This window comes from Haematobia irritans, chromosome 5, assembly GCF_050003625.1.
Source record: "Haematobia irritans isolate KBUSLIRL chromosome 5, ASM5000362v1, whole genome shotgun sequence".
NCBI lineage: Eukaryota > Metazoa > Arthropoda > Insecta > Diptera > Muscidae > Haematobia > Haematobia irritans.
Window position 1 is genome coordinate 7,999,216 of NC_134401.1, and position 13,972 is coordinate 8,013,187.

A 13,972-nucleotide genomic window follows, 5' to 3' on the forward strand; every position below is an offset into this window, starting at 1 on the left:
ACTAAATTTTTTTAATTTACAAATATTTATTTTTCGAGCTTTATGGACAGATATAGATTAAGGAACTTTATCAATAGAACTATTGAAAAGAAAACGCCAGATACAAATCTATATACACGCCTAGGCTGTACATGTTTTAGTTCGGGGGAATGAACTTTTCCACAGCCTTTAGTATAGATCTGGCTGGGATAGATAACTCAATGTTGGGCCCTTTATGCTAACTTCTTATGGAGAAAACATTTTGGATTTTTCCTCTTACAATTTGAATCATCTTTACTCCCACTGTGCACCATCTTTTCATATAGCTACAATTTTTTTTATAAAAAATTTTAAACTCTTCCCTCATGTAATTTTTCGCCAATCATTCTCCACATTTAAACTTATTTCAAAAATATAAAATTTGCCACTACAAAATAATTTTTAATTTTTTTTCTAAAAATGCCACATTTTCAAAGGCATTACCAAAACCTATCAAAAAAATAAAATAGTATAACAAATTTTTATCTTATCTAAAACATTAAATTGTAAAAAAAAATATTTCTAAAATGTGTTTCTTTCCAATTAAAATCTTCCCAAATAATTTTTCACCTTTTAACTTATTCCAAAAATATAAATTGTACTAATTGTACCACTAAATTGTAGTTTTGTATAAAAATTATTTTTTTTTTGTTTTTCAAAAAATTCCACAGTGCCAATTCAGTTTGAATTTTCAAAGGCTTTCTTAAAAACTATCCAAAAAAATGAAATTTTTAACTTAACTAAAACATTAAATTGTAAGAAATGTCTTGTAGGTATTTTCTACAATTTAAATAAAAGTAATGTATTTCCAATTTCCCACAATTTCAAAACCAAAATAAAAAATTTTATTTAAAAAAAATTACAAATCATTTTTTCACAAAATCCAAAGCATGCTTAGATTATTTAATATTTTAAAATAACAAGTAAATAAAATAGAGGTGTTGGGAAGGTAGTTTCCACAGTCTATATAACTTGGTTATATAGAAATTTATTTTTAAAACTTTGTTCTCGATAAATTTAAATTTTGAGTTCTTCAAAAAGATTTCATTTTTCCAAAATTTGTTCCTTTCTAACTAAAATCTTCTCCAAAAATTAAATAGCATTTTCATATATTAAAATATTATTAAATTTTTGTTTGTTTTTTGTTTAATTTAAAAAATCCATAAAAACGAGGACCTACTACCATTGATCATAGTTTTTTTAGATTCAAGAAATTTAGTTTTCAAAAATTACTACAATATTCTCCACTAACTTCAAATATTCAAAAAAAAAAATATTTCATACATACGCAAGTCCTAAATTATTCTAGAATTATTATTTAGTTTTTGAAAAATTCTTTATATTTTATTAAAAATTTTTATATATATATAATTTTTGAACATCAAACATCTACAAAGTCTACAATATATTAACATTGCTTAGAATTTGTGTTACTGTCGCATTCTCGGCACCACCTTGACCCGCTGGTGGACATTGTAACTCAAAGAATTCAGGTAGATCTTGTTCCCTTTCAAAAGCACCCGTACGATTTGCTGGCAAATAAAGATCCATACGATCATAGATGACACCGGTGGGATTTTGCAATAAAAACCAATCAATCGAATCACGATCCTTTAAATCGCCACCCCACAAAAAGATTTTCTTTTGTTGCTGTAAGGCCACTTCAATCCAGGCGGGATTGTTTTTAATGAATACGGCATTGGGTACTATGCCCGCCAAATCAAAAGCCTGGGCATTATTCACGGTATCATAAATGGTATCGGAACGAGGATCCATAAAGACAGCTTCCTTGCTGGAGGATAAAAACATAACAGGATACATATTCTGTTTGTAGCGTAGCATGGAACAAAGGTCTGCATCGAAACTGGTAAAGAATGAAAGACGGCCACAGCCGTGTTTCATCATAACCTCTAAGATGCGATCCACATAGACATTTTTATCTATGGTTTGTAGACTCTCCCAGTCTCCATTTTTCTTGAGTTGAGGCCATTTGATTTCAATATCAAAACCCACAGATCTATTGACCTTGGTTAGAAAGTCTTCAAAGGTGGGGAAAAGGCGATGATTTTCATCTTCCACAGAGTTATGAGAGGGATATTCCATAATTTTCGAACTCACCACTTGGTAAGTGGTCAAATCCTTGAGTTGCTCATAGGTGACATCCTTGATGAGGACTTCTATGAGGTCATCTTTGCTGGTGGGAGTCTTAGACTCTATACATACATAGACAAAGAAATCATGATAGATTATGGGTATCAGATCTTTGGTTAATTGCACATCGAACTCTACAATGTCTCCACCCATTTCACCAGTGGCTATCATGGAGGCTACCGTATTTTCTATGATGGGGGCAGCATTGGTGGTTTCCTTAAGCGATTTTCCCAAACCTCTGTGGCCAGCTTCCAATTGCGTCCAATTACCACGCCAATATTCCGCAAAACTGGTACGGAAATCCACAGTAGAATTAACCAAAGGATGCATGACCACATATTCGCATTTCAACAGACCCATGATATTCATCCAGGTGGGCGAAAGTAGAGATAATTCAAAGCCGCCTTCGGTGCCCATTAACATTTCCGGTTGAACATATTGATAGCCCACCACACGGACCAAATCATTATGGGTATCCTCGGCCAAGAGCTCAAAGAGATAGGCCACAGTGTTGACATCACTAACGGTGTGGTGAAACATTATAATGCCATCCTCGTCATAGCGGACACCATGTTGGGGTTGGGTACGTAGATGACTATTGCCATATTCCATACGGACATATTCCGTATAGGCCCTAGCCGAGGGAGTAATGGGACTACGCCATTGAGGATCCACAGGTGTCACTCTGATACGCAATTGTTGATGATCACGCATCTGAAACTCCAGCAAATTCAAAGGACTGCGAAATAGCTTGAATTGAACAATATGCCCGGAATTCAACCAGCCGCGTTGAATTTCCTTATGCTGGGATGAGGAGATATAACCGAAGCTATCACTTTGATTCAAGGCCATAGTGGTTACTGACAATGATCGAGAATTCAAGGCCGATTCCCAACGTCTGATTTGTGTATTGGCTGGACTATTCTTATCCTGGGCTGCTATAAAATATCTATAGTTCAATGAGGTATTAACAGGAACTTGTAGCGTTGCTTCCCATTTGCCAAATACCGAGGTTCTATTCATCATAATGGCTTTATTGGCTTTCCATGAGCCCAATAGATCATTATCACCCACCAAGGCCACCTTCTCGAATTCCTCCAAGGGCTCTTGCTGCAAATCCAAAGTGAATGTCACCTCTACTGTGGAAGTCCTTTTAAGGGGTAAAAATCTTCGGGCCGAATAGTATTTCTCATAATAGGAAGTATCACATTTTGTGGCCACTGGTAAAGTGGCCATAATACATAGAATACCCCATGAGGCCAAGAGTAATTGCAAGGGCAAAACCAAACTTCCCCGGGGTAGAGTAGCCATGGTCGCGGACGTTGTCAATGTTTTGCGTTGAAAAGCTAAACTGTGACTGATTTCACCGATTCACCAAAATTAAAGACTCTTAGGGGGATTTATCAACAGTGGAAATTGAGAACAGCAAACAAAGCTGCTTTAGATTTTTTCTTATCACCCCCTTGTAGTTAATCACAAACTGAACCAAAGAAGTACTACGAAAAGCAATACTAATCTGGTCTTGGCTATTTCAGTATTTATTCCGAGCAATCAATCACTTTTACTATCACACGTTTTGCAGAAGATTTATGGCCTCTACTCGATACGGTTGTATCGTAAAAGAACGGGGAAAAATTATGAGGTGATTTGTTTGTTTTCTTTCAACTCTCCACAATGTTGGACCAGCAATTTCAGAGTTTTCTATTTTTTTTGTTTTATATATTCGTATCAAAATTTCGCTTTAAGGTATTTGTTGCTATTCTCTTTGTAAACAAATGGCTTTTGGAATTGTAATTGATTTTTTTCCAGGACGAGAATTGCTTCGAATTTCTCTGTTTCGATTAAAATATTATCAACGTTTTGTATATTTTCTTGTTTTTTTTTTTTTTTGTTTTTAGAATTAAGTGATTTATTTTTCTGTTAGCTGTCCACTCGCCAAATATTCCCAGTAATGCTATCGTTTTCGTGTTTCTTCCTCTAAAAAACCGCTGCTTTGTTGCTTTATTTGTGCAATACTAATTCCAAAAAGTTTTTCAATTTCACTCAAAAGACCCACAAGTTTGATGAAAATTTCAATTTTTTTGCTGTTTTTCTATTCACATACCTGTGTGGGTATGGGTGGAGTATGTGTGTGTGTGTGCGAGTAAATGGCTCAAAAGTCGGAACCGTAAACAAATCACAACATCCAAATCAAAGTCATTGCCGTGGCGTGGTTTTATTTACAAACAAATAATAATGATGCCAGAGTTGGGTCTGGTCGACGCCTACATGCCCTAGACCCTGTAGTTATCAAAATCGTCTGATTTTACTTTTATTTTTTTTTTAATCCAGTCCAATCGACTTTTGATGTTGATCAAAATCAACAAATCAAATCAAAATTGTAATCAAAATCGCCTAATGGAACATTAATGAACAAGTCGAAAAGTCGAATTTAACTTTAAAGCCGAAAATTCACCAAAACTAAACTTTCCAATAATCTTCAATGTGGATTTTTTATATTTTTAAAAAGCCGCAATGTCCAAAAACCCGCCTTTCCAAAAATGTTTTTTAATTCACATAAGAACCCCTAGTCCTTCCTCCAATATTGGCTACCTTCTTGCCACCGGCAGTGTTCAGTCTTGGGCGGTTCTTGCTCTTTGGAAGCATGAACGGAAACGAGGATCGTTACATATATTAAACGGCTCCCGACGTGGGTCCCAGCTACCTCCATGCCGCCGGCCGTGCTCTTGGGTGGTTCTTTCTTTTTGAAGCAAGTAGGAAAAGAAGGATTGTTGCATATATTAAATGGCGCCCGACGTGAGAGTATTCCTATGTGTCGTAGGAATTAGAATTTACAGGACAAGGAGTGGGAGGTACGGAAAGAAGCATCGTTGCATATATTAAACGGCTCCCGACGAGGGGCTCAGCTACCTCCATGCCGCCGGCCGTGCTCTTGGTTCTTGCTCTTTGAAGCAAGTAGGGAAAGAAGGATTGTTGCATATATTAAATGGCGCCCGACGTGAGAGTATTCCTATGTGTCGTTGGAATTATAAATTACAGGACAAGGAGTGAGAGGTACGGAAAGAAGCATCGTTACATATATTAACATAAATGGCGCCCGACGTGGGGCCAAGCAACTGGTCATATTCTTATGGGTCGTAGAAATTCGAAATTGCAGTCTAATGTCAGTGTAAAACTGCACCTTAATTTAGGAAAAAGAGTGGGAGGTATGGATAGGAGCATAGCTATATATATGCTAATGGCGCCCGACATGGGGCTAGCAACAGGTTGTATCCCTATGTGTCGTAGGAATTCGAATTTTCAGTATAGTGCAAGTGAATTTTTAGACCTTAACACAGCACAAGGAGTGGGAGGTACGGAAAGAAACATCGTTACATATATTAAATGGCGCCCGACGTGGGGCCTAGCAACTGGTCATATTCTTATGGGTCGTAGGAATTCGAATTTTCAGTCTAATGTCAGTGTAAAACTGCACCTTAATTTGGAAAACAAAGTGGGAGGTACGGAAAGGAGCATAGTTATATATATGCTAATGGCGCCCGACATGGGGCTAGCAACAGGTTGTATCCTTATGTGTCGTAGGAATTGGAATTTTCAGTATAGTGCAAAAGAATATTTGCACCTTAACACAGGACAAGGAGTGAGAGGTGAGGAAAGAAGGATCGTTACTTATATTAAATGGCTCCCGACATGGGGCCTAGCAACTGATCGCATTCGTATGTGTCGTAGGAAACCGAATTTTCACTATAATGTCAGTGTAAAACTGCACCTTAATTTAGGAAAAAGAATGGGAGGTACAAAAGGAGGATCGTTACATATATTAAATGGCGCCCGACGTTGGGCCCACCAAATTCTTATGTATCGTAGGAATAAGATCCTCTTACCACACAAATTTTATGGTATCCCATAAAGTAAACCCTCTAGGTAAAATTGTCGACAATTCCAACAAATTTTTTTAAATTCTCTTCTCTATCTGAATATCAAAGAATAGTGCACCCAAAGAAGGAATATGATCACCTCCTAGAGCAAAATGTTTTTTTTTGGCAATTACATATTGTAACATCTTTGTCGCATCCATATAATTTTATCGGACCTTACGTATATAGACATCGATAAAAATTTTATGTTTGGCAAGAAAACATAATTTTTGAGGTAAAAATATTATTTTTCCCCATACTAAAATAATATTTTTCTCTAGGAGGTGGGAGGTACAAAAAGGAGGATCGTTACATATATTAAATGGCGCCCGACGTTGGGCCCACCAAATTCTTATGTATCGTAGGAATAAGATCCTCTTGCGACCCAAATTATATGGTATCCCATAAAATTTTTAAGTAAACCCTCTAGGTAAAATTGTCCAACAAAATTTTTTAAATTCTCTTCACTATCTGAATATCAAAGAATAGTGCACCCAAAGAATGAATATGATCACCTCCTAGAGCAAAATGTTTTTTTTTTTTTTTTGGCAATTACATATTGTAACGTCTTTGTCGATATAATTTTATCGGATCTTATGTATATAGACATCGATAACAATTTTATGTTTGGCGAGAAAACATAATTTTTGAGGTAAAAATTTTATTTTTCCCCATACAAAAATGATATTTTGCTCTAGGAGGTGAAGTAAAAAGAGCTATAGCAAAATGTAAGGTATCTCATTCTCAGATGAGAAATTGCGATGCAAATTTTACATCAATATGTTCCGTTGTCTCAATTTTGAAAAGAATTTACGTTAGATCAATTATCAAAAAGATCGAAATTTACTTCACATGATATCACATTTCGTTTTCTCAGGAATTTAGTTGAAGTGATGAACCTCATCGATCCAATTAAAACAAAGGATTTTGATCGTCTATGATTTCTTAAAAATTCAAGAACTTAACTCAAGTTTTTTTTCTTACAAAATTTCACGTTTTTATAGAAATTTTTATAGAAATAAAATTTTGACAAAATTTTTGGACTATTTTCTGTACAAAAAATTTTTCTATAGAAATACATTTTTAAGAAATAAAATTTTGCAAAATTGGATTTTTTGTTTGATAGGTTTTTGGTAAAATTTTTCCAAATTTTGTAGATTATCTTTGGCTCGAGTTGCAACCGTGTCTAGATCCCGAATCCCTACTTCTATATAGTGGTGATACGATGATTTAGCTCAAACATAGCAAACAAAAACATATATTTTATGGTAAAAATGGTAGAGGCTATAAGGGATTCGACTTTGCTGAATTTAGTTTTTAAATTTAAATTTTTTCTTGTTTGTTTGCATACAGAATTGTCGTTTTCATTGTAAATTATATCACGTATGGAGAATCAGAATTTGGCGCAGTTAAATTTAGTAAATAAATAAAATAATATTTGCAGATGGTAAATATTTCACATGACCACCAAACATCACCACCAATTAAACCAAATAAAATCAATGATTTTGAGATAAAGGTGGATATGCAATGCGGTATTGAATACACAAAATATTTGGAATTTTTAATAAAGTATGAAGAGCAAATTTAATAACAAATAACTAAAGGTCACATTTGGTTGTAAAGTAATTAGTAATCCATACTTTTGTAAATAGCTAATTTTGAATATAGTTTTAAATGGATAAAAATAAAATTTCACGTAATTTAATTCAAAAGAATGATAATTACCACAAGGATAATACACATATAACCATAAACTAAATAACAAAAACAAAAAACTTAATTTTATTATAATCCCTGCGGCACTAAATGGTCAGTGAAATGAAAGCGACAGATTGACATAACATAGAACAATTTGACTATCAAGCTGTCCATATCTGTCATTAGGGGGGTCCACTCTATGTGGGTGTGGGTGGGTATGTGCCCATTCCAATTAGTGGTTACAAACCACTACATGTGCTTAATTCAAATTTTACGATTCGACCGCCTACATCATCCACATAAGCATAAAAGAGCTTACAGTACTTAACTATACACACACTTACACTCACATATAACACGAAAAGGTTACAAGAGAACGTGAAACATAGACACAGTCACACACAGACCCACACAAAAGGGGTACAAACAAGCACCCAGCATCACCATGGGTGGTGGTACTCAAGCTAATTTACAGTAATTGGTCAATGTTACCACATCATAAATACTGACGACGTATACCCGTGGCCTATGATGGTGCTGAGTCCAGCACAACAGACTCGTGCAGCAGAAGCAATTCAACACTACAAGCATCACCTCAAATGAACCTGAAATGTACTTGTGTATATTAGGGTGGAACATTTGTTCTATGGCATGGCAAATGGCATTTTAATAAAGTTAGACTCTTTTAAAGAAAATTCTAAGAGACATGTTAGTGGTTAAAAGTTTCAAAGAATTATGAAAAATTAAAAAATCACTTATAAAAAATTCAATCTGAAATATTCTAAGGAACCTGAAAGATTCTAAAGATGCTACAAAAAATTCAAATAATACTGCAAAATTTTAAGGATCATAAATGGTTTTAATGGATCTGAAAGGACCCTGAATAAGTAGAAGAAATCTTGGAATAACATCAAGCCTATAAGATTCTTAGTGGACTCCAAGAAACTTTACGGTTTCTTAGAAATCAGATGAATCTGAGGGACCAGAAAATTTCTAAAAAGGCTTGATATTTTGTATGGAAACTAGAAAGGTTTTAAGCAGCTTGAAATGGTCTAAGAAACCTGATTCTAAGGAACTTGAAAGTTTCTAAAACCCCTCAGGTGATCTGAAAAAACTGAAGGGTTATAAATAGACTGAACAGTATAAGGTTTCTCAAATACAAGATATGACCTGAAATGAAACAGCAAATTTCTAAGGAACTTGAAAAGTTTCTAAGCAACATAAAAAGGTTTTATGGGTACTGAAATATTTTAAGGATCTTGAAAGATTCTAAGTGTTCCAATGACCTCCTCATGTTGTGAAAGATTCCACACGCCTAAAGTTTTCTAAGCAACCTGAAGAGCTGTAAGGATCAGGAAGGGGTTTCAAGGTTTATTTTAATGTTTCTAATGCACCTTAATTTAGGAAAAAAAGAGAGGTAGATACGGAAAGGAGGATTTTTACATATATTAAATGGCACCCGACGCGGGGCCCAGCAGGTTCTTATGTGACTTAGGAATACGAACCTCTTACCACCTAAATTTTATAGAATTCCATAAATTGTTTAATAAATCCTCTAGGGCATTCCTAGCACAATTTTTAAATTCCCTCCTCAATCTGAATATTAAAGAATAGTGCACCCAGAGAAGGAATGTCATCACCTCATAGAGTAAAATATAATTTTTGACTGCCTTGGATACTAAGGAAACTAAAGGTTTCAAGGCGCCTAAAGAATTCTAAAACCCTGAGGTTCTTAGATGTTCTACGCTATCTGAAAAGATGTAAGGAACAAGAAGTGTATCCTAAAGATTTGTAAGGATCCTGAAGGGTTCCAAGGCACCAGATGAGTTCCAAGGAACCAGAAGGGTTCTAAGTAATAAGAAGGATTCTGAGAAACGAAAGGGAAGCCTGAAGGACTATTGTGGTTTTGAAGGTTCCAAGGACCCAGATGAAACCTAAACATTTGGGCATCGAAAAAACTTCTATGCAACCTGAAATGTTCTTTTTAACCTGAAAAGTTCTAAGGAAACTGACATATTTTAAGGAACCTGAAAGATTCTAAGGAAACTAAACAGTTCCAAGGAAATTGAATGGTTGAAGGCGCCTAATGAGTTCTAAAAAATCAGAAGTGTTCTACGCAACCTGGTGCAATGGTTAGCATGCCCGCCTTGCATACACAAGGTCGTGGGTTCGATTCCTGCTACGACCGAACACCAAAAAGTTTTTCAGCGGTGGATTATCCCACCTCAGTAATGCTGGTGACATTTCTGAGGGTTTCAAAGCTTCTCTAAGTGGTTTCACTGGAATGTGGAACGCCGTTCGGACTCGGCTATAAAAAGGAGGTCCCTTGTAATTGAGCTTAACATGGAATCGGGCAGCACTCAGTGATAAGAGAGAAGTTCACCACTGTGGTATCACAATGGACTGAATAGTCTAAGTGAGCCTGATACATCGGTCTGCCACATAACCTAACCTGAAGAGCTGTAAGAAATAAGAAGAGTTTTAAATAACCTAAAAGTTTATAAGGATCCCGAAGGGTTCTAAGGAACCAGAATAGTTCCAATAGTTGTAAGGAACCAGAAGGGTTCTAAGGAGCCTGAAGATCTATAGTGATCATGAAGGGTTCTAAGGATCCGGATGAAAACTAAACAGTTCTTAGGAAACTAAACGATGCTACGGAGCCATAAAGTTGCTTAGGAATCAAAAAAGGACCTAAGGAACACGAAAGACCCAAACAAACATGAAAGGTTTGAAGATTTTAAGAAACCTAAAAGCTTTTAGGGAACATAAAAATTTCTAAGAGACCTTAAAATTTCGTAGGAAACTGAAAGATTTGTATCTTCCTGAAAAGTCTTGAGAACCAAATAATTTTTTAGGGGCTAACCAAGATTCTTACGATCCTAAGGGTTCTTATAAACATGAAAGGTTCTTAGGAACCTGAAAGCTTCTCGGAAACTTTAATGGTTCCAAGTAAGCAGAAATATTCTATATAAATCTAAAGATATTAAAGGACCAGAATAGAATCAAAGGCTCAATGGTTTTAAAGGTTTTAACGAATCATCGAACTTTAAACTTCTAAAGGTTTTAAGAAACCTTGAAGGTTCTAAGGAACATGATAGGTTACAAAGGACCCGAAGAGATTTAAGGAAACGAACTGACATGTAAGAATCTAAATGGTAGATAAGGTTTGATGAAAAGTACAAGTTGGAAAGCACGAGTCGAGAGACTGCTGAATTTGGTTACTCTTTTCAAGATAACATAATCTAAAAACTTTGATTCTTGGGAACCTGAAAAGTTCTTAGAAGCTAGGAGAGTTCTTGCAAGTCTGAAACAAAATAATAATGGCACCTAAAAGATTCTCAGAAACGAAAGGATTATTGATAATTCAAAAGGATATTAGGTACCTAACGAGAAGACTGAAAAGAACTGAGGAAAGCGTCCAAGTAATTCTAAGGAACTCGAGAGGATCTAAGAAACCTTGAACTAGGACATACTTAATAGATTTTAAGAAACGAAGCCTTTAAAACTCTGTGGAAATTGAAATGCTATTAGGGAAATAGAAAACATCGATGGATCAGTGGGAAGATCCTCAAGAGTGTAGGGAACTCCAAAACGTTAAAAAGCAACATAGAAAATTGTCAAGATATTTAAAATTTTAAAACATCGGGATGCTTTTTAGATAGAGAGGTTCTATGGAAACACAAAACACCACCACCACCCCAATATCCCATCAATAGTTCCCATATTGGTCGATAAAGGAAAAACCATACGTAATGACACCACCTACCATCATGTGTGGGTGTGTGTGTGTGCCTGCAGTTACAATTACTTGGACCAAACACATGTAATTCCAGCCTTTCTAAAGCATCTGTGGCTATCTACATCGACAGAGATTTAATTTAATACCTGACATTGATACTGATGTGGACTGCAACAAATACATTTTCTTGATTATATGGTGGATAGTAGGTGGTATGAAATTGGCACATAGCCCAGCTCATACAAGTCGTTCACTACGAATATGTTTGTTAACGTCATAGACAATGTTTTTGGGGGGTCATCTTCAACTACGCAGTACAAAGCTGTAACATTGGATAGATCTTTCGAGCATAAACGCGACCTTACTCATATATGATCCAAGTGCCCCAAAGCAATCAACCATCACTACTGATGACTGTAATTCGATAAACTGATAATCTAAGGGAAAATTTCTAAATGTAAGAAATTGTGAAGATGAAAGGAGCTACTGATGGGGAGTCGATATTATTGGTAGAAACTTCAGACCATAGAAAGTTTACCATCATAACTATCTATCTTTAAGGGAGTTGGCACAAACTTCCGGAAAAAATAAAAAGAATTTTTTTAAGATCAAAACAAATTCAAATTCCATGGACAGTACCACAATAGCCATTAAATATTATTGCCTCATTGCCTTTTCCATCGATATAAATGGGGTCAACACAATGGGTTTATTAACATGACTTTATGCCTTATGGGTAGATGCTGCTGGTCCACCTCTCTTTACCCACAAAGTTGCCAAGGAAATTCTTCCCACAAAAATACCACCTGACAATGGAATTCTCCAGCATCACGTACCATACTACAACTAGGCAACATTTGGAATACAAAACCAATCAGTTTGCTAACAATTTGCATATTCTCACATTGGCCACAAAATAGGAATTTCAATGAGAGCGAGAGGGCAGAGGGAGAGAAGGCCAACAATACACTTGTGCAAAGTATACTTATGCTAGATTATGTTACCGTTCAGAGTCGGAGGTTTGGGTGTATCATACCCAAGAGTAGAAGACATAAAATTCCATTATGGAGACATAACCAATTGCCCCCAAACATTTACACTAAACATTATGGAATACTGCAGAGCAACTGTCGATACCTTTGAATGATATCAGCCATCAAAAAGGAATATTAAGAGTTCGTTGCTAAGTTCCTTCCATTGCATTCAAGCGGAAAGCGGATTTCACTGAGGAATAATGAAAATGTACTCTATTTCGTAAGAGGGAGAGAGAGAGGAAACTAAGTGAAGGATATAGTACGAGAGGCTTAGAGTATATCTTAGAAGGGGGACTGGATGGCGTTTCCAAAAATGTAATATTATTATATTATAAAGTATAAAGTATTTCATGGAGGTATAGAGGAAACTTTAGCCTAATACCTTGTTTCGTATCATATAAGCATGAATTCTTGGACACGGAAAAATATATTCTAGATTTTAATCATGGTGTTATTGATCCAAATAAAATAATATTGGTTTTTGAAGTTGTTGTAGGGCAAACTCTACAATCAATGTAAAACCATTTTTTCGGGAGCTTAGAGAAGAATTTGGAACGGATTTGGTGGATTCATCCAATTTGTGTTGATGATTCATTGGTTTTGTTGTTGTAGCCCCTGGGAATTGATGTTTGTTTCATACATAAGAAGAATAAAATGACAAATAAAATGAAGAGATGCCTCGTGATATCCACAATTTGGGCAGATATCTTGAATTTCCGGGTTTAGAAGGGAGAGGTAAATACCTGGAGAAGCCAGATCTTAGCTGAGATATCACCAACATGGTCTTTCTAGGCAGCCGTCTCTCGTCAGCGCTGACAGTTGGTGGTTTCCACCCAGCACATCGCAGCTTTATGAACCACCGCCCTCAATATCGTCCTTATACCCTCATCACTGTCATCGCAGATCAAGTGGTCAATTGATTGTATCTCTTTACTGAAATCGAATCGAATGGACTTGGCTCGTTGAGATGGTACCCTCCTGGATGTGGCACAATTTGGTAGTTTAGGTAGCAGTGTTGCCTCACCGAGAGAATTTGGACTCATGCTGCAGTTGCTGTTCTGGTATTTTGGAGTGACATTCAGTGGACGCACTCCACTGGGTATAACTAATACTGGGAGTATAAAAGGGGGTCGCATAATCAATAAGGAGATGACCAATATACTCTTAGGTCTTTTGTATCGTATATTTATCTTTCCCCCAAGTGCTACTAGCCAATGCCTCCAGGATATTGTTTCTACTCCTTACGTTTTTGGCCACCATTTCCGCATGCTTTCCAAAAAGACACAAACTATCAAACTTCATGCCAAGACTCTTCGGGGTGCTTGCATGTGCAGATGATCTGGCCACGAATGTGGCTATCAAGCTCCTGGTTCACTTTTTTGGTCCACGATTTGAAAAAGGTTGCCGCCGAT

General features: G+C 36.0%; 2 protein-coding genes across 2 annotated transcripts in view; one reads left to right on the forward strand and one right to left on the reverse strand.

Annotated features, from left to right (window-relative positions):
- Positions 1-13,972, forward strand: part of ktub (Tub domain-containing protein ktub) — a 216,137-nt gene that overhangs the window by 187,373 nt on the left and 14,792 nt on the right. The window lies entirely within an intron of this gene.
- On the reverse strand, positions 1,330-4,149 carry LOC142238233 (glycerophosphocholine phosphodiesterase GPCPD1). The gene has a single exon (XM_075309825.1). The coding sequence runs from the start codon at positions 3,478-3,480 to the stop codon at positions 1,417-1,419; it is 2,064 nt and encodes a 687-aa protein (XP_075165940.1). The 5' UTR covers positions 3,481-4,149; the 3' UTR covers positions 1,330-1,416.

Excerpts from the sequence above, each read along its gene's own strand:
- LOC142238233 (XM_075309825.1), bottom strand. The coding sequence starts at position 3,480 with ATGGCTACTCTACCCCGGGGAAGTTTGGTTTTGCCCTTGCAATTACTC.